The sequence below is a fragment of the Crotalus tigris genome, unplaced genomic scaffold (assembly GCF_016545835.1).
Source record: "Crotalus tigris isolate CLP2741 ecotype Arizona unplaced genomic scaffold, ASM1654583v1 scf7180000017883.2314494, whole genome shotgun sequence".
Taxonomy (NCBI): Eukaryota; Metazoa; Chordata; class Lepidosauria; order Squamata; family Viperidae; genus Crotalus; species Crotalus tigris.
Window position 1 is genome coordinate 1930413 of NW_024096700.1, and position 22465 is coordinate 1952877.

A 22465-nucleotide genomic window follows, 5' to 3' on the forward strand; every position below is an offset into this window, starting at 1 on the left:
CTGTTTTATGATATACTATGATTAATGAGGAACTAATTAAACAGCTAATCCAGAAACACAGGAATTAGAGATGAGAACACAAGAATCAGACCAAAGGCCCATCATGAAGCCACAGTCATTCATTTAGAGAATTTGTTAAAATTTATTTGACAGTATCAGGATAGCTATGACTATTATGGATCACTAGAAATGTATTACTCTGGATAATACCCCCTCCCCCAAAGAAAAGAATGTGGTTATTACCCAGCAGAAGATGACATATTAATGGAAGCCATCTGGTATCTGGATTATATATTCAATATGCACTTTTGGCTTTTGACTGCAAGGGAAAGGGGGGAGCATCAGCCCACACAGCATCTGTGCTTCCAACATAATTTGTTCTTCTCAACACTTCCTACTACTGAATTTTGAAGATTTCCAGATGAATGTCTAGTCTGCATCTAAGTATTCCAATACCACATACTCTACAATTTTCCAGGAGTTTGGTAAATGTACAAGATAAAACCTAATCGCCAAATGCCACATCCTTATCAGCATAGAATTAAAATTAGAACAGGTATTTATTACAATGAGAGCTCAAACTCCTATGTAAAAAATTAGCCTTCATAATATTATGTCTTTTTCACACAGAGATCTATTTTTAAACAATGCCAATAAAACAGAACCACAACTCCTTGACTACTCAAAATACAAATTTATTCCTTATGATCTGACCTTTAGTCAAACCTAAATTAGTAGTAAATTAGGTCACAAATTGTGGTTAATCTGAGTACAGCATAAATTAGGGTCTTCAGATTCTCTTCTATGCATACAGGAACCTACTATTCACACACTAGGGAATCCTCAATAACACCCAGAAGAGTTTAGGAAACTCTTGTTTAAGCTGAACTTTAGCTATGATCATACCCAGGACAAGTCAGATCAAAAATTCAAAGTTTAGCTCAGATGGTCCTCCTGAAATACTTACACTTATTGCATTTAGAAGTCTTTATATTGGAATATAAAGAGATAGCTTTCTTTGGATTGCATTCATTTTGTATGAACTACAATCATTGCAATGGAATTTATTTTAATAATAAAAATTTGCTATGCACTTCCATATCAGAAAGTTAATTATCTCTCATGACATCTGAGATAGAACTAAGCTTAACAAAATAAATTAAATTCATATTCAGTCGGTAAGGAGAACATAGATTGTCATTTTCTTTGCAAATGCTACATTTTATTAAAAATGTCAACATTTCAGTGCTGTGAAGTTCTAAACATATTGTATACATTTCCATTATGCTATATAATAAACACAACAGTAGCCAATATTGTTTTAACTTGTTACAAATGACTGCTCAAATAATTTCTGGTTTCATTTAAACCGTCAAAACAATACATATTCATCACCATCAAGCTGTTGCGTTAAATTTTTGCTTGATGTACCAACTATCATAATTGCCTTAGAAAAAAAGCACTGAAGCCATGGATTTTTAAGCTACATTTGCTCAATTTAAATCAGACACTTGCCTAATTTGTCATTAAGTATATTTTAAAAAGCCATTATCACAGCATTATAAAAGTTATAATTTCATTAATTCATATACCTTTTACAGAAACATTTAGCTTTAATTTAAAAAGTTCTATTTTCTTCTTTTATCTATGGTACTGAGAAGACTTAAGACTTTGTTAACAGGGCTATAATACTTTGCAGAGGAAAGATCTGCCATTTACAGAAGTTTCTGCTGCCCTAAAATTACTGGAAGGAGATAGCCCCAAATATGGCCCAAAGTTAATCATTCTAAGAAAATATTTATTCATTTGTTACCACTTCAGTAGTTTATTGGGAAATTCTTACTGAAAAAGGAGGCTAAGGAATGAAGTAATGACCTGTATTCCCACAAAAATTTTATAGGCTGAATCTGTTTAATCAGAAATAATGCCATGAATTGCAGTGGAAATTTTAATCTCCTATATTGCCAACTGAAAGCAATCATGCCCTACCTACATACAAAAGGCATTAAGAAGATATAGGGCTCCTTTTTAAAAAGCTGGTCCGTTTCATTCAAGCAGCATTCTAATAAAGAAAATTAATGTGGATTTTGACCAGGATCCTAGCCCAAATACAGAATACTGTACTTCTTACTGAGTTTTATATCAGAAAAAAGGAAATAGGCTAAAATATGAAAGGACTGTGGTCATCGAAAGTTATAAAGCTGCAAAAGAATTACACTTCTTTGTAAGTAAGAAAAACTCAACTAATGTCTAAACGTTAAGCAGCAATGTCCAAAGGAAATCACAACGGTACTAAAATGACAAGTGCACAATATCAGCATACAAATACTATGTTGATGGACTTTGTACCTTATATCAGCATGCATGCTTTCAGTGCCCCTTCCCCCTGGATGCCTATAGCACCAAAGGCAGTGCACTTCAATATTGATTGAAGAAGATGTTCCAGAAAAGGGAAAGAGTTGTTACCTAATTTTATTCACAAAGCCTCTAAAATCAGCCATACAGTTTGAACACCTTTAATAGCCTCAGTCTAAGACAGTGATGGCGAACCTTTTAGAGACTGAGTGCCCAAACTGCAACCCAAAGCCCACTTATGCATTGTTGAGTGCTGGGTGGGTGTGGCCCATTGGCTGGGTGTGGCCCATTGGGTGGGCATGGCCAATTGGATGGGCATGGCTGAAGTGGTAACAGCAGACTGGGTGAGACCAAAAAGTTCAATCAATCAATTCCAACTTTGCAAGATCTTTTTTTTCCCGCAAGAAGTTGAAATTGACTGATTGAACCTTTTTTTTTTTTTTTGTACATGGCGGTGGAGGCCTAAAGTGAAAAGGTTTTATAAAACCCAGCTGAAGGCCTAGGACTGGGGCAACGGCGCACGTGCCCTCAGAGAGGGCTCTGAGTGCCGCCTCTGGCACCCGTGCCATTGGTTCGCCACCACTGGTCTAAGACAACGTGGAGGTTTAATTAGTTAATTCAGAATAAAGCTGGAAGGGACCTTCTAGTCCAACCCCTTGCTCAAGCAGGAGGCCTTATATACCAACCCGTTCAGACAAGTGGCTGTCCATTCTCTTTTTAAAAACCTCCAATGATGAAGCACCCACAACTTCTGAAGGCAAACTAAAGATGATCAAAATCGATATTCTTATTGGAATTTTATCCTGCCTATCTTTATAAGTAATGCAAGGCAGAAAACATGTACAACACTTCTTTTTCCTCATATTTTCCCCACAACAACCCCCCTGTGAGGTGATTTGGCCTGAGAGTGCCTGGCCCAGGGCCAGCCAGCCAGCCAGCTTTTCTTTTTTTTATTGATTTTCACATTTTACAATTGGATATTTAAAAAGCAACGTGATGGCTGGGTTAATCAATAGTTCAATAGTGTACATAAATCTTTAGTATAAATCTCATGTTACAACATCAGATATTTCCTCTCTTTTTCCATTAATATCTGTTACCTCATTTAGGCTAGTATAATTCTTATTGTTATCAACTAAATAAAAACATATTTGTTACAGTTATCTATAATTTTTAGCTTATACATATCTTAATTGTGTTTGCATTTAATCCTTGTATACCATCAATGTCCTGTTGTTACTTTTTTTTCAGGCTTTAATTTCCCATCAATATTCATAGTAACACTATCATTTATGATTTCCAAGTATTTTATGTTTAGGTGACCAAAAGTTTCCCTTATCTCAACTTCTCCCTTTTTCCCTTTTCATATTAAAGTCTAATATTCTAGTTACACATCTTATCTATTTGATTATAATATTGCTCTGTTTTCTAAAAGTTATCTATTTTCCACCATGTCCAATCATCTAACTGATAGTACAGTACCCCCTAATAAATCAAAACATTATAGGTGTTGTCTGGGTTAACCAATAATTCAGTAATATACATACATTTTTAGTTTAAGTCTAATATTAAAACAGGGCTTTTCAACCGGTGGTACACATACCACTTGTGGTACATTAATGAGTGGCAGGTGGTACGCCACCCTGCCTAGCCAAGTGTAGTGGGGGAGGGAAAGAGCCAGCGCAGGCAAGGACTTAGTGTAAGAGTCCTCTGGAGCTGCAAAGTGGCTGGGGCGAGGCAAAGGCACCAGGCTCACTTCTGGCTCACCCTCCCCCATGAGAAAGGAGGAGAAGGGGCGGAGAAAGGAGAGGCTATAAAAGGAGGCAGTTTGGGCAGGAGAGGAAGAGAGAAAAAAAGAAGCAGCCTTGGGAGGAGGTGGAGTCAGCTCTAGCTGCACCGAAGGAGGAGGGTGGGGGGGGAGAGGAGATCAAGCAGGCCAGCCATGAGCCAATCTACAACTTCTATGGCAGCCACCTCTGCTGGCAGCAACAAACAGGCAAGAAATGCAGCAGGGGAGGGGTTGCCCTCAACAAGGAACGAAGAAAGGTAGCATCAACTGGAGGTGAGACACGGTGGGAGGGAGGAAGGGAGATGTAGAGTGGAAGGATTCTTATGTGCTTTTGTGACTTTGAAGTTCTGGGATTTGTGGAATGAGGGCTTTATGTTCTTAAGGAGTGTTTGGCAATTTCTATTTGGCTGATGGCTGATGTCTCATGTCAGCTTTTATTGCTCTGTATTGTTAGCTGTAAGTTTTGCTGCAAGGGATTTTGAAGTATTTTTCTCCTGAATCAATTTTGCCTGTAGCATTCCTTTACTTATGAATGGGGGCATTTGGGGAGGCTGCCTTAGCCGGCAGCCAATACTTACTACATTTTTTTTCTTCCTTAAGTACTGGCTGCACTCCTTAACTTTCCTTTCTAGCCAGTAGCTAATTCTTAAAGGGGAAAGTGCCTTTTTAAGCTAGTTCACTCAGCAGCTTGTCTTTTCTATCTCTGGAGGCTTTTCCTTGTTTGATGAATGTATGGAAGAGGGAAAATATGGGGGGGGGTTCAAATTCTTCCTTCAAAAGGAGGTGGGCATGACAAAGAGGGAGGGAGGGAGGCAGGGAAGGAAGTCCTGCCTTAGCACTTGGCCACCAGCAGCCCTGCCATTGACTTTGCTTGTCAAAAGGTTGCAAAAGGGAATCACATGATCCTGGAATACTGTGACCATCATAAATATGAATCTGTTGCCAAGTATCCAAATATAAATCACATAAACCTAGGCATGCTGCAATGGTCATAAGTGTGAAAAATTCTCATAAGTCATTTCAGTGCAATTGCAACTTTGAACAGGTGTTTTTTTTTTGGGTCATCAAGTTTTTGACACCTTGCTAGGTGGTACTTGAATATTGCCATATCCTAAAAGTGGTACAGTCGGTGAAAAGGTTGAAAAGCCCTGTATTAGAACATCAAATACTTCCTCTCTCTTTCCAATAATATCTGTTATCTCATATTGGACAAACACAATTCTTATTTTCAGCTAAGTAGAAACATCTTTGTTACATTTATCAATAATTTTAGCCTATACATATCTTGATTGCATTTGCACTTAATGTTCTTGTATAAACAATGTCCTGTTATTTCTTCCCTCCCCCCAAACTTTAATTTCCCATCAATATTCAAGAAAACACTATTATTTATTATTTTTAAGTACTTCATATTTAGGTGAGCAAAAGCTTCCCTTATCTCAACTTCTCCCTTTTTCCCTTTTCATATCAAAGTTTAATATTCTAGTTACACATCTATTTAATTATAATGTTACTCTATTTTCTAAAAGTTATCTTTTTCCACCATATTCAACCATCTAATTGGTAATATAATATAATATAATATAATATAATATAATATAATATAATAATATAATATAATATAATATAATATAATATAATATAATATAATATAATATAATATAATATAATATATAATTTTTTTTCAGCCTTACTCTGGCTTTCTTCCTTTGCCAGCTAACCTTCCATGTCAGTGCCTTTGAATCATCAAATAGTTCTCCCTCTATTTTTATATATATTATTTGGAATAAGAAAGACCATTTGGTTGAAGTTTTTTTTGGGAAGAACAAACCCATTGGTATTCATTAAACCGCCTCCCTGTTACTCCAATTTCCCACAATTGTCCCAATAACTTTATCTTCCATTCAATCTGTTCTTCTTCCTTTTCCTCAAATATATTCTGATTTCTTGATTTGTGAAAAGTCTTTTCCATTTTCAATGTTGTCACTCCATTTTCTGATTTTTCAGTTGGCTGGGTCTGTTGGTCAGTTGGGTCCTCTGTCTTAGCATTTAGTTGTTCCTTTTGTTTTCTGCGTTGTTACTTCTTTGCTAGTAATCAAGATCTGGGTTTGTATATTTAAGCTAGAACATTGTTCCTTTGTGTTGCTTCTTATTTTATCACAAGCTGAAAGGATATTTTGTGTATTGATTTCAATATGGAAACAATTTTTTCCTGATCTTCATCCATATTTTCTTAATCGTATGTTAAGTTGAAGACTTTAGAATCAAATGTTAAAAATAATTTTTGTCTTTTGTAGCTAGGTATGGGACATCTGTTTCATGTTTTGTAGGTGGTTTTATAGGTGGTCTTTATAATAGAAATTGTTTATCAAGTAAGAGTTCATAATCCAAGGTGTTCCATCATCTTGCGTAATAATATATGCTTCTCATTCAGGGAAATATGAAAGCAGTTCCCCAAGCATAGCTTTGAGAGTCAGTAAAAGTTTACACTCATATTTCAGGCAGGCCAGCTTCCAAAACAGTACATCATCCATGCCACACAGGTAATACCCTTTCTTTGCAGCTGGGTTTTTCAAAGTTAGTAGCTGTCAAGGCCAAATGAATTTTATCTGAAGTCTGGGCTTCAAGCCAGTTTATTTTAGGCAATAACAAATTGTAATACCATAATTCACCACAAGATGTCACCAATGCTGTTTTATAGTTTTTTAAGACCAAAACTTATATGGTGGTTTTTCAAGTCTTATTTTTTTTTAAAAAGTCTCCAATAAGAAAAAAGAACACTTTTAGTCCCCAAGTTTCAAAAGAATATATATCCAATTAGATTAAAATTAATCTTATGGTTGCTCTGTTTCCGAGTAGTTAGTCGCCACTTTTCTTAGAGGGTGAGGTAAAAATTCCCATCCCTCTCTCCTCAAAAGGGGAAAAATGCTTTGGGCAGCTTTTTCAAAAAATAAACTTAGAATTTTAAAGAGAGGATCAGCTCTCACCCAGTTTCATCCGCATTGCTTGAAAGCTGCTTGGTGATGCTTTTGACTTCGGCTGTCAGCAGCTTTGTGACCAGCCATACTTCCCCTGATGGCTTGGAGGGCTTCCCTGGATCAAGCGGAAGGGCCGCCACCCTCCCATGATCAAACAGGGGTCCCCTCCTTGCTCATCACCTCTGTGGGGCAACTTTCAACCCTTTCTAGGGTCCCCCAGCAGAGCGAATTCAGGTGCAAAATATGGAGCCCCATCTTCCTGCATCCACAGGGCCACAATGTCAAGCCAGAAGTCAGTCAGCCAGCTTTCATGCCTCATTCGGGACTAGAACTCACAGTCTCCTAGTTTCTAGACCAGCAGCTTCACCACTACACCAGACTGGCTCTCATCTGAAACCAGTTACAGACCTATCAGCCTGACCTCAATACCTGGGAAGATTCTGGAAAAGATACTCAAACAACAAATCAGCGAACACCTACAGGCAAACAAAGTCATTACTAAAAGCCAACATGGGTTTGTTAAAAACAGATCATGCCAGGCAAATCTTATTGCATTCTTTGACCAAGTGACAAAATTAATGGACTAGAGGAATGCTGTGAATATAATTTACTTGGACTTCAGTAAGACATTTGACAAAGTAGATCACAACCTACTACTTGATAAGATAGAAAAATATGGGTTAGACAGCATCACCACCAGATAGATTCATAGCTAGCTGACCAGCCATACTCGGTGTGTGGTCCTCAATGGAACCGCATCTACATGGAGGGAAGCGTGTAGTGGGGTGTCCGGGGGCTGTGTTCTGGGCCCAGTGCTCTTCAACATCTTCATCAACGATCTGGACGAGGGGATAGATGGGGAACTCATCAAATTTGCAGATGACACCAAGCTGGCCGGAATAGCCAACACTCCAGCAGACAGGCTTAGGATACAGGAGGATCTGGACAGACTTGAACACTGGGTGCTATCTAACAAAATGAAATTCAATGGTGAAAAAAGTAAAGTTCTACATTTAGGCAAGAAAAACCAAATGTACAGGTATAGTATAGGGAGTACCTTGCTCAATAGTAGTAACTGTGAGAGGGATCTCAGAGTCCTAGTAGACAATCACTTAAATATGAGCCAGCAGTGTGCTGCAGATGCCAAAAAAGCCAACACAGTGCTAGGCTGCATTAACAGAGGGATAGAATCAAGATCACGTGAAGTATTAATACCACTTTACAATGCCTTGGTAAGGCCACACTTGGAATACTGCATCCAGTTTTGGTCACCACGATGTAAAAAAGATGTTGAGACTCTAGAAAGAGTACAGAGAAGAACAACAAAGATGATTAGGGGACTGGAAGCTAAAACATATAAGGAACGGTTGCTGGAATTGGGTATGTCTAGTTTAACGAAGAGAAGGACGAGGGGGGACATGACAGCAGTGTTCCAATATCTCAGGGGCTGCCACAAAGAAGAGGGAGTCAAGCTATTTTCCAAAGCGCTTGAAGGCAGGACAAGAAGCAACGGGTGGAAACTAATCAAGGAGAGAAGCAACCTAGAACTAAGGAGAAACTTCCTGACAGTTAGAACAATTAACCAGGGGAACAACCTGCCTCCAGAAGCGGTGAATGCTCCAACACTGGAAGTTTTTAAGAAGAAACTGGACAGCCATTTGTCCAAAATGGTATAGGGCAGCGGTTCTCAACCTGTGGGTCGCAATCCCATTTGGGGTCGAACAACCATTTCATGGGGGTCGCCAAACAACACAGTCCGCCATTTTTTCCCATTTTCCTTAGCTGTGCTACTCCCTTTTATTCTATTGGCTTTTGAAAGCCAATAGAACAGACTCTCTTGAATAGAATCTAATTCTATTGGCTTTCAAAAGCAAACAGGAATTGTCCAGGCTGTCTCTGCCCTGCTGAGCCCGCCAAAGGCCCCAGTGCAAACGGTGCTGCACGTTGTCTGCAGCGAAGGCGAGCTGTCTGGAAGCTTCCACCCCTCCCTGCTGAGCAACTACTAAAAATGTAAGTAAAAGAGGGCCAGGGGTGGGAGGTGGGAGGCTGGTGGGTGCAGGGAGGGTTGCTGGCACACGTGGGGCCTGGCAGGTGCCTTACCTCCCTTGGGCTGGGCCAGCTAGTGGCCCAGCCGGTGGTCGCCCTGCACTGTTGCTGCCCCTTGCCAGCTACTCCTTGGCTGGCGCAGGGGGCGGCACCATGCATGCGCGGCGCTCCCGGGCAGGGAAAGTCCTCGACTTATGACCGGTTGAGTAGTCCTCGACTTACGACCGGTTGGGTAGTCCTCAACTTATGACCTGTTGGGGTCGCAGCATTAAAAAGGTTGAGAACCACTGGTCTAGGGTTTCCTGCCTGAGCAAGGGGTTGGACTAGATGACCTCCAAGGTCCCTTCCAACTTTATCATTATTATTATTATTATTAAATGGGAGACATTTTTAAATAGTTGTGAGGAATGCTACTAGAAAATTCTTAATTCTCTTGTTGCTGTGTTCTAAAGTAATTCAAAGCCAGCTACACAGAGAACAACATAGCAATTTATTCATGTAGAAATAGCAATTACTTCAGCTAAATGTACAGAGAACAATGTTTCCAGCCTGCTGTGTTGGGAACCCAAATATTTTGTTCTATTATTCTGATCATGGAAATGACTTCCACATTATGTAAAGGCCACTTAAAAGTTCTGTCAACAATCCCATATTTAAATGCAATAATAAAACAGAGGAACAATCTAGTCAATTTTCAAGTCTACTATATGGAAAACTGATTAAGTTTGTTCTAATGAAGAAATACTTCCAAATGGGTAAGACATTCCTCTAAATTCTGCTTTAACTGGAGAAAGCTTTGGGACATTGATTGTTCTTTTTAGGGAATAATATGAATTTACTTCAAATTAAATAATGTTCTACACAGAACCTTTTTTCCAGTCTCCTTTCAAGCAGCCAAATAAATGTTATCTGCCTAAAGACGAAAAATAGATCCAACCAGAAATTGTATGGATGGTGTAATTTTCAGGTAGGCCTTAAGTTATAACCATAATTGAGCCCAGAATTAAGGCTGTAAATTATGTTGGTTATTAAGGGGGGTCAGCAAGTTACTACACCCAATTTTACAATCTTATTTGCAGTGGTAATTAAGTGAATCATAGCAGTTATTAAGAGAACACTGTGGTCATTAAGTAACCACCATGGTCAGTAAGCACCACCACCCCAGTCATTAAATGACCCCTGAAACCATTAAGGAAATCCATTGGAAGAATACACCAATTTCCAACAAAAGAATTATAGTGGTCACATGTCCACAGGATGCTGAAACAGCATCCAAAATGCAGTCACATCTAACCAAGGGAGAGAGGTCATCAGAATTTCAAGTCCAGGTCATACTTAGCCCCAAGGAGATCCATCATAATTTTAAATGATCACTAGCAATTGATAGTAACTTGCCACATTTTAATTCAGTATAACTCAGTTTCGAAACTCAGCTTGGATGCCAAGCTTGGGGAAGGCTGTTTTATCAATTCTGGAATGTTTAAGTGAGATTTATACTGATGGTCAGTTGACCATTTAATTCAAGGCAAAGATGATGATGTATGGTGGGGATTAGATTTTGTTCTTAGAATGCTGTTTTTTTCCCCTAGGGTTTGAATCTTCTTTGCTTGGCTTTGACTTATGAACCAGCTTGCCTTTTCTCAGGTAAGCTGGATCTGGCCATAGTGACACATATCAGGGCATCATTACTAAATCTTAGTAGGAACCAAGCTTTTCAGTGTGGAACTGCTAATAAAGAATTTCATTTTAACTGGTACAAAGTCCAACACACAGGATTTTTGATGTCTGCTTTTTCACATCATATATTGTTTTTATAGCAATTGTACTAGCCTAACTGTAATTAATCTTGGGGAAAATGTCTTCAATTAGGATATCTACTATATTTAAGTAATAGTATTTAAGTAGTAATAGAATATTTTTCTCATATGAACCCGAGCATGGTTTTTTAAAAAAAATCAGTAATCCTATTTTATACACCATCATTTGAACTGTATCTCAATTACAGAATTTTCTGACAAAAAAACTAGACTTGTTCCATTTCTAATTGTTTTTAGATAGCTAATAAAAGCATTTTATTCAGTTTAGCCTAAATGGGACTTAATTATATTAAGATTACAATCCTCCACACTCTCCAATTCCATCTTTAACCCTGTTTCTTTCAGTGACTTCACTGTTGTTGCTGTTTTAATTGTACTGTAACCCTGGGTTTCATGGACATGCTGAAATGTCATCTAGAAAAAGGTACATGTACTGTGTATGCTTGAAAAAAGACATACAGAAAACATTCAGACTCAAAGCATGTAATAATTCATTTGATTTATCCATATATCTAAACCAAATCCAACAGTCAATAAGTTCAATAAGTGGACGGTTTGATTGCCAGAAATTTTCATAAAGAAAGGTTTCTGTTTCTTAAATCAGAATGGTTATTTTTCAAATTCATCTGGAAGTCAGGACTGACATGGAATCTTTATTCTTAACAGAGCCATCTATTCACATTACTGTATGTAATTTGCTTTAATGATTAAGGTAAACTTGGCTTAAATAGAACTGCTGAACTACATACAGTCAATTATACTGAGATTTTATAAGTTTTTAAAAAAACCTTACACGCAATTCATTTGACTGACTTTGGGTAATACAGTGTCCAACATTGTTCCTTTGTAATACAGTGTCCAACATTGTTCCTTTGTAATATTGAAGCACTGACACTTTTTCTTCACACCTAGTTTTAAACATCCCTTTACATAAGTTACAGTTGTTCACATATTAAAAATGCATTGTAGCCATGTCTATTTACTTATGTTTGTTATTTATAGCTTGATGTACATGAAGCTTGCCAAATGTTAGATTTTACAGATGAAAAGATACATCTCTAGGTATGTGTGAAGCAATTAATTCTGCACTTAAATGAGCTTAATCCAAACATAAGGTGGATTTTTTCTAAACTGGGTACCATAGCTTAAATATACAATGAAATGGTACTGTTGAGCCATTGTATCAATCTCAATTTAATTTTAATCTACTTCTCTGCTGTAACAATATATGCAGAATATGCCTCAGCAATATTATATGCCACCCAAGCTTCCAACTTCAAAGTATTTCTTTGATGTATCAAGGCATTGTATCTTCTTCAGTCTTAATGTCCTTGTGTGTTAATTCAATCCTTCCTGAATCTGGCATCTGCCAAATGTTTTGAATAATAGTTCCCATAATTTAATTTAATTTAATTGGACACCACCTGACTCTACAATGTAACAATAAAATTAAAATACCACAACAATTCAAACAACACAAAGAAAACAAATAAGGAGCAGATAAAGGACATGATGGCAAATCTGACAAGGGTAGTAATCAGAGTCATAGGTAAAATGTCTGGAAGATATAAGGATTTGCAATTTTGTGCCAAATTCAAATGCATTATTCTGCAGAGCTGCCAAAACAGAAAACAGAATAGCATTTTTAGCACCTATGTTTTTCCTTCCATAGCTGGAAAAGAACTGAACATGGGAAGAACAACAGAATCAATCAATGTATTTGGTGTTGGCTTGACAATATGTATGATCTGGGACTTGTAAAAAATATGGCATTTATATGCTTTCCTACAAACATACAGTAAAACGTAAAGGAAATTTATAGCCTTTTGGACATCTAATACATGAATGTGTTTTACATTAGCATGACTCAAGAAAATAATTTAACACTAAAAGCTACTTCCAAAGCTTAAGCAATAGCCTTTCAGAAATTACAGAAATGTTTCAGATTCTTGGTTAAGACGCTAGGAATGCTAAGATTACATAGGAGATTTTATGTGGTCTGTTCCTAAAATAACAGCAACTAGTAATTAGTTGGTATAGAGAAGATTCACTGATATAGCAAATGAACCAATCAGACAGAATTACATTCTGATTAATTGGGAAATATATCCAGTGATGAGTCTTAAAGATAATATTGGGACAGTATATTGTACTTTATTTTTTTTACTAGGAGAATGTTTTCCTATTTTCCAGGCTAAATGCTATTTTAAAAAATGCTGACTCTTTTCCTGAAAGAATGATTGGCCTTCCCTCCAGGAAAGGAAGGACATCCTCTTAAGTAAATAATTATGCTGGGTCAAGATCCCTGGCCCAGCCTGTCCCTGATACTGGAGAGTCCCAAATGATGAAATATATAACTGATTGTAGACATATCTCAATTATTTAATCAGCATAATTTGCTCAAGCTTTATTGTTCATTTCTAGCTTTTGACAGGATATCCTAAGCTTTAAGCCACAAGTTTTGTCTTGCCTGCCACTATCAAATTCCACATTTATAGACATGGCACATTTTGAAGATATATTTATTGTTTCTGCATTACATGAAACCATATGCCACTTCATCTTGCTCCTTTTTCCCAGATAGTTTCTGCTGGTTTTGTGAGCTTCTGCCTGAAAAATTATAGCCTTGGTTATAGGGAGCCTTTTTGTGTCTCCCAATGTTTTCTTTAAGATCAAAACTGAATGTGTTACTTGAAAAAGTCCAACTATGAAACATTTTACTTGCAATTTCAGAATTGCCTATATTGCCTATAAACACTATATTATAGGCTTGGAAAGATCAGAAACCAAACTTTCGTTTATAATGAATCCTAAAACAACTGTCTTCTGAAAACCTGCTGTAACAAGCCTGGGTTAAAACAAGCAAGCAAACAAGACTAGTTTGAAACATCAAGTTCAGGCCTGCCCTGAACAGACAGTTGTTAACAAGACTTTCTTCAACAGATTCATCTCTGGCTATTTTATTTTTTTTCACTAAAGCCAGGCAGAACACACCCAACCACCCACGTAAAAATCTTTCCTGATAGAGGAAGTATTCTACAGATGATTGGATTCTGACTATCATCCCAGGTCAATGGATTGAGATTTTTCTGGGCCAAAGGCAAGACTTGGCATTTAACAGGTATACCCCAAGTTTCTTTTGAAAGATCAATAGGTAAAACTAAGACAGAAATTCTTTCTGATTTCATTTATCTAAAATATATGAAATATTTAAATATTACTCATGTAATCATTATTTGATCATTTCCTCTTCTTGTGTTAAAATTAACCCTAATCACTTGAAGGTCATTTCAGGATTACATCAAAGCCTTCTTGAAGCTCATATATTGTTGGGGGCCAGACAGTGTTGTTCTTTGGTTTTGCAGTATCCTTAATCTAAAGCCTTCAGGACCGGTCCCAGGTTTCGGGAGTCTCTGGGCAAAATGCACTCAGATGGGCATACTTTGTTAGAAGACGCTAAGACGTGCTGAATAGTATAATGTATCTAAGCTGAATGAAGCTTAATTGGGACTTCTATGAAATTCAATCCTTTGCTCAATCCAGCCATTTAAGATACGTAAAACAAAAGTTAAGGGACCATAATTGACACTGCTTCTGAGTTAAAGTTCCAGGTGAACCTGTATAACATTACTGAGGAAGATTATATGGGGATGAAGAAGACCTTCTCTTGTAGTTAACAGAACCTAAAACAGAAATATTCAAAATGTGATTAGCGAACAACTAAACTTAACATACTTAATTTAACCATCTCTTTGTGCTATTCATACCTTCTGTATTTACCTAATTTTCATAATGTGTTTCTTGGCCTTAAGGATTTTCATGATCCTGTTCCAGTGCAAAACCTGAGATTTTAGCAACAGGAGCTTCAATATTTACATTTACTTTTAAACACTTAAAATGTTTCCTCTTCCTCCTCTTTGATTTGACATGTCCACAGCATTTTCTGGTCTATTAATTTAGTCACTTTATCAAAAAATGAAATAAGATTGGTTCGGCATGACCTGTGGCCGGCTACTAGTTATAACTTTGTTTGCTTCTAGTTGTTTGCAGATTTGATTTTTGATTATCTAGGACAGGGGTAGGCAACCCAAAACACTCAAAGAACCACTTGGACCCGTTTCCCACCAAAAACAAAACACTGGGAGCCGCAAAACCCTTTTGATATCTAAAATGAAGATAACACTGCATATATCCTTTTTTACCTTTATTATAGGTGTGTGTATGTGTGTGTGTGTGTGTGTGTATGTGTATGTGTATATGTGTATACACACACACACATTAAAAATAAAAGTAAAAATATGACTCTTGGGAATATCCATACTATTAAAACAATGATCACCAAGAGAATGCTTTAAGAGAATAAAATTACATACACACACAGGTAAAAAAAGGATATATGCAGTGTTATCTTCATTTTAGATGTCAAAAGGGTCTCTCTCTCCCTCCCTATCTGCCCTTGATCTGCCACTCCTCTTCCCCCACTCTCTCTCTCTCCCTCTCTCTCTCTTTCTCTCTCTCTTTCTCCCCCCCCCCCTCCTATCTGCTGCTCACCTGGCAAGCTTCAAGCTGTTGTCCAACAACCTCCGGGGTAGGCAACCTTGTCTCTTTTATGACTCATGGACTTCAACTCCCAGAATTCCTGAGTCAGCCTAGCTGGGCTAGCTAGCTCTCTCCTGCCCTTCCTGCTTCCTGCTTCCTTCAGAGACGCAGCAAAGGGAGGAGCTCCGCCCAGAAAGCTTTTTAGCTCTTCGGAGAACACTGTGAGTGCACTCTCTTTTACACATACACACACATACAAAACACACACACACACACCCAGACATACACACCCAGACACACACACACACACACACACACACACACACAGAGAGAGAGAAGCAGGGAAGTGCAATTGCCTCTCTCTGTCTCTGTCTCTCTCTGCAAAGGCAGAGGAGGCTGGGAGCCACAGGGGAAGGCTCAAAGAGCCGTATGCGGCTCCGGAGCCGCATGTTGCCGACCTGTGATCTAGGATCTTCCCAGGTATTGAAGTTAGACTTATTAGTCTGTTGTTTCCTGGGTCTGTTTTTTTTTTTTCTTCCCTTTCTTGAAGATAGGAACCACAACTTCAGGTACTTCCCCAGTGCTCCAGGATTTTTGAAAGATATGGTGCAAGGGTTCTGAGATATCTGCCAGCTACTTCAGGACTCTGAGATGTAATCTGTCGGGTCTCGTTGAATTATATTCATCAAGGTTGGATAGATGCTCTCTTACAACTTTCTTGCTTATTTTTTGTTCCTAGTTTGTCTTTTGCAGTAGTTTTTTTTTGTATGTTGTGTAAAGACTGATGCAAACAATGAGTTAAGCAGCTCTGCTTTCTCTCTACTGCCCATTACTTCCTTGCCATCTTCTCTCTTTTGTGGACCTACGGTTTCCTTGACTTTTTTCTGTTATTAATATGTTGAAAGAAACTTTTTTTTATTATCCTTGATTTCTGTTGCAAGTCTTTGTTCATTCTGAGCCTTTGTTTTCTTGACTTTATCTTTGCATGTTCTGGCTGTCTGTTGATAATCAGACTTAGTTATGTGTCCCTCTTTACATTTTTTTGTACTTGTCCTTAATATCTGAAGAGTTTCATCTCCAATGCATTCTATTAAAAGGAAGACCATTCATTTTAGTGTCCCAAAGAGGCCTTTTCAAAAGTCAACTGGACTTCCTTTCAAAAGGCAACTGGACTTTTCTGGACAAGAAAATCCAGCTGCCATGTGAAAAAGCATCTTTGGAACGACTGGGACCTGGATGACTGAGAATCTCCATAGACATTCATTTTAGTGGCTATTGGTTTCTTTATAAGAAAAAAAAATGTATAGCTGGTACAGTATATCAAAATCTTTTCACTGCTAATGCGATAATATTCAACTCTGAAATAAATAAGAGTGAAGCCAAACTCACAGCATGCTTTAAAAATACTTTGAATATTTACTTTAAATTTCAGTAATGAATCTTCATAAAATATTCTGAAAGCAGTTCATAAATATAATCAATGCATAATGCTTTAGGACAAATAAAATACCTTACTATACCAGGATAAACTTGTGCCAAACCTCTTAATGGATATTGATGCAACAAACAGATATAAAAACATCAGTTATTTGGTGAACTCTATCCATCGAATTGAACCATATAACTGTATATACATATTTCTAATGGTATGGTGCAGAGTATGAATAGAAAAGTGTCTTTGCCAAGCCACAAAGCTTATTAATGTTCATTAAATATACTGCAACAGCTGCTGACCTTCACACATAGTTAAAAAGAACAATATTTTATTTTCTAATTGCTCTTAGTATTAATTACACTTTCATGCGCTTATTAGCCAGAGAGCTCCATCAGCAATTTTTAAATTAACATATTTTCCTCAGGTATCATAAAAGCAGACTATAAAGCAATCACAACAAAATTGACACTAAAATTACTAAAATATCAATTCCAGCATACTTTCCCCCCCAAAAGCCAAGAGACAGTAACATGGGGGAAAATGTCAGATATACAGAAAAACAGGGTTTTATCTAGTGTCTTTTGTATCAGAGACAAATTCCTTGTGTGACTAATCACACCTGGCCAAATAAAGTATTCCATTCAATTCAATTCAAATGCCACATTGGAGGTTTGATTATACAGAATGGAACATTAATTTCTCTTTCATTTTGACTGATCTAGATTTGAACTCTATAGAATTTACTCACTGCATTTTGAAATAGATGATCCATATAGTCCATGTCAATAACTGGCACACCAACCCAAGGAACTAAAATACCCTTCTTGTTGGAGACGCCAATAGAATTATTTTTATTATTTATTTTTCACATTTCTGAACCACCCATCTCCCTCAAAGAGAGAGCAACATGACTTATGTGGAGTGACCTCCAGTTTCTCACACTTGATCCACTATATTATAACAAATACATACTCAAGGTCTACTAACTTTAATGAAAAGAATAAAAGTTAAGTTACTATAACTGTAAACACAGCTTCAGAATCCGCAAGCTAATTTTGAATGTCCACGTTGTATATCCATAAAAATAGCTCTCTTGTACCTTCTATTTTGCAGTGATAACTTTGGGCAAGTAGTCTGGGAACAAAACTGAATTATTTTCAGTCAACATTATGTTTTATACAGTACAGTACAATATCACTTTTGCCATAATGGATAATCTTGAGAATATTGTTCAATCATATTGCGGGAATAATTCTTTCCCTACAAACTCAGAGTTGCCCTTATTTCTGTAACACCAAAATATACAGTTTAATGTCATTTCACTTTCACTAGAGGTCCTGCAGCCTTTACTTATGATTCAGATTAAATTTGTTTGCTTGTTTGACTATATGTTCAAAATGCTTCTTCAAACTCGGTTTTCTTCTGGGAAAAAAAGAGTGAAATAACCCCAGGGTTAGTCAACTATGTCCCTCTGGTGCAACATCTGGAGATATTTGCTGGGGGAAGGTATCTTGGCAAGGCCAATTCCCTCTGTTTCTCTACCAGAGGATGTGAGAACTCACCCAGAAGAGCAGATTGAGGGCGTAAAGCAGGCACCGCAAACACTTCACCGAATCTTCTCTGGCCATTGTGATCTCCTCTTGGTGAAAAGCCCCATTCTCACACTGGCTACATTCTCTTTTTAACTTCCGCAATTGGAAAAGCTTTCACAATCTGAAAAAAATAAAAATAACAGGGAGGAGAGGAGAGGTGAAAGAAGAAAGGATTATCTCAAGGGGGGGAGGCTGAAAGAAAGTAAACAACGGAGTGCAAGATCAACCTGTAGCATTGTGGAAAAGAAACAATTTCCCCCCTCCAGTATTTTACCAAACTAACCCAACCTTCTGTTTCTTACTTCAGCCTCCTCCTTGGTGCCAGAAACTGATCTAGAGAGTGAGGAAACATAGCAATGATCAACCCCCTCCCCCGGTCGGTAAATAAATAAATAAAAAAGACAGACATCATGATGGACTTTGCGGCTAACTGACATGCGTTCATTAGAATCCGCCTTGACTGGTGCCTAATTTCTTCAGAACTGAAACTTTCTTTTTCTCCATGTGCCCATTTCACCTCTGCACCGAAACGTTGCTGGGAATAACGACACCTGCTTTGGAAGGGTGGGAAACGTTTGTCCTCTTATTACTCATTAACGACCTTGATAGCGCGCGTAACGGAGGGCGGTGAAAAAGTTGCGCGATCAAGACAAAGTAGTTCTCCATCTTCACGCTATGGCCAATTTCGGGGAGGGGGCAAAAAAAGAGTTTTTCTTACTAAGGAAGGGGAAGACCACGCCTTGCTTTCCAGATTTAGTAGGATTCAAGGTGTGATTCCCGGATCTGCTGGACTGTCAAAGGAAAAGGCGAGGTTAACTTGTCGGGGTGGAAAAGAACGAAGGGAGAAAGAAAGGTCGTGAACAGCCTCGTGAAGTGCAGGGCTGGGGCAGCGGAGTTACTCGCTTGGGCCATTTGGTCATCGGCTCCTTCTCCGCAGATGCTGCTACTGAAGGAATGCCACCACTATGGGCTCAATCCACGCTTTCCTTTCCCTCTCCGATGCTGGCATTGAACCAAGAACCAATCGGATCTAGCTTGTATCAGAGCTTCTACTTCTGAGTAGACAATGCGGGTAGGGAGGGGAAATATGTAGAGAAAAGTCCAGGAACCTACCACGCTCGCCACATGGCTGCGCAAACATCCCTCGTCCTTCTCCGAAAAGGGAGTCAAATCCCAGCAAGCAAGTTCCGTTTAAAAGCAGGAACTTTCCGGCTTAGAGCTTTCCAGCTCGGCCAGAGGAAAAGGCTGCTGGGGCAGGCGAGAACTTCACTTGCAAACTATTTCTTAACTCCCACCTCCTTGCCAAGCCCTGAGTGGCGGCTCTTCGAAAGGCAGCCGCCAGCTGCACAAATCGTTGCCACGCATGCTCCAGATCCCCTCTTCTGTCGGGTCTTAGAGCCCGCTGGACAGGCTTTACTTTTTAATTTTGCTCAGTTTTTTAAACAGAGGTAACCGGCAAATGGACAGTTTGCTTCCTACTTTTGGCCTTTGTAACTTGTCTCTAGCTGTAATAATGTTAAGGTTAGCCAATACTAGTAATAATATTTGGCACAATCACCATCAGTTAATTGCAAAAGGCAGTTTTACTTGGAACAGCTCACATCCTGCCAGGATACCTTTAGCACTATCAAACAATGACACCTGCCTATCCCAGATCCTTGGAAAAGACTCAACAGGTGGATAAAAATGTCAAATCCAGTCTAAACAACTGGCTGATTGCAATCAAACATAATAATAGGCCAGAACTGAAGAAATCATCAAAAGATTAAAAATGCAGATTATGCAAAGAAGCAGAAGCAGTAGTTTATATATTCAGTTTAAGCAAGAAGATTGCACAAAGTGATTATAAACAATGACATAACACAGTTGCCAAAATGATTCCCTGGAGCATCTGTAAAAATTGTGCCAGTAATGAGAAGTTGGTGGAACTTCTGTAATAGAAAAATAGCTGAAAAGGAGCAGGTTAAAATATTGTGGGATTTTTCAAATACAGAAATGATAAGGTCTTAGCTTATAACACACCAGATATAACTGGTTGAAAAGAAGAAAGTGTTGATAATTGATGTGGCAATAACAGGAGGATAGCAAAATAAAAGGCAAAGAACTACTATCATAAGATCATTAAGTATCAAGATTTAAAAATTAAAGATTATGGCATAAACTGGCCATGGTGGTCCCAGTGATTATCAGCACCCTTGGTACCATACCAAAAATCTTGAATGGTACTTTATGGTGTCATTTTCTCACTATGCATTGACAAAATTTCCATTTGTCAATTACAAAAGGCCATGCTAGTTGGATCCATACATATGCTATGCTGATACATTGTGACATTGTAGATTCTTTAATACAGGTAGTCCTCAGCTTATGACCACAATTGAGCCCAAAATTTATGTTGCTAAGCAGGGCTTTTTTTGTCATAGAATGCCCAGAACGGAGTTCCAGCACCTTTTTTGGATGGAACTTTGTAGGGTAGGCAAGGCGGGTTATATGACGTGTGTGTTCCGGCACCTTTTTTTTTTTTTTTTACAAAAAAAGCACTGTTGCTAAGTGAGAAATGTATTGTGAGTTTGCCCCATTTTACAACTTTTTTGCCATTTTTTTAGTGAATCACTGCAATTGTTAAGTTAGTAACATGGTTGTTAAGTGAATCTGGCTTCCCTACTGACTTTACATGTCAGAAGATTGCAAAAGGGGGTCATATGACTCAGGGCACTACAACTGTTGTAAATATGAATGAGTTGTCAAGCATCTGAATATAACTCACATGACTGTGGGGATGCTACAACGGTCATAAGTGTGAAAAATGGACATAATTCACTTTTTTCAGTGCCATTGTAACTTCAAACGGTCACTAAACAAACCATTGTAAATAGAGGACTACCTGTACCTTGATGTATATTAAAGAACTGACAGCTGTGATTTCACATTGTTATCAAACAAATAAGAGTTTGCCAGAGGCAGAAGTGTGGATGCATAGAATGTTTGCTTATTCTAATCACTTGATTTTAAAATGGAAATAATGATCATGGATTAGAGATTACAGGAGAGAGACAGCATAGCAAGGAGATGAGCAACAGAGCACTCTAGGAAATATAGCTGATAGAAAACAGAAATGAAGCTTTTTTCAATTTCATTGTGAAATATGTATAAATAACCATACATGAAATCTGAAATTCTATACATATTTGTCTAAGAAATCAAATTGAGTCCAATGGGATTTTACTTCTGAACAGTCATGTATGTGGTAATGCTGTAAAACTCAACCCTGCTGTTCCACATAGTTGATTAGCAAATATTTGATCTACTGCAGTTTGAACCTGTTGACTTAGATGACTTCTTCATGAGAGCCTCATTTCAGTTTTCAAAGATTCATCTTCAAAAATTGTTGGGTTAAAACATACAATCTTTGTGACACCAGAAAGTACCAACACAGTCCAGTAACTTTAATTGGATATGACGTCCAAGCACTCAGTGTCTGAATAGTTATCTATTCAAAAGGTAGATGTCTACATATTCAGAAGAATGATGAGATGGAAACAAGTTAGTAAAAATATAGCAAAGAGACATGTTGATTCCAAAGATGAAGGTTATGAGGAGAAACATTCTAGTACAAAAAACACATGGTGCATATGCAAATCTATATGTCCATGGTGTCTTCTGGTAGATCTCTGAAATATATTCTGTCTTTATCCATCTATGCTCTGCTTGAATATCTCAGTAGGGAAATGCTGCATTTTTTAAAATTTAGACAAGCTTTTAATCCATAAATAGAGTTATAAAACATTGTAATAAGAGGTGCTTATCTGCATCAATTTTATTTATGCTTTCTCCATATTTTTCATTTACCTTTTTAATCTATTGTTTTGTTGTTTAGATTTCTATGTGGTATTTCTATTATTTCTTTTAGGTAC

The 22465-nt window shown here is 37.8% G+C and overlaps 1 protein-coding gene across 5 annotated transcripts in view; it reads right to left on the reverse strand.

Annotated features, from left to right (window-relative positions):
• Positions 1 to 19876, reverse strand: part of TSPAN12 (tetraspanin 12) — a 73241-nt gene extending 53365 nt beyond the window's left edge. Inside the window, exons 1-2 of one of the 5 annotated variants that reach the window (XM_039343970.1) lie at positions 19665 to 19876; positions 18522 to 18672 (exon numbers count right to left, since the gene is read on the reverse strand). In XM_039343970.1, the coding sequence (XP_039199904.1) occupies positions 18522 to 18587 (66 nt within the window). In that variant the 5' untranslated portion in view covers positions 18588 to 18672; positions 19665 to 19876. The other 4 variants (XM_039343973.1, XM_039343971.1, XM_039343974.1 and 1 more) reach the window with 4 other exon arrangements.
• Positions 19877 to 22465: the final 2589 nt, after the last annotated feature.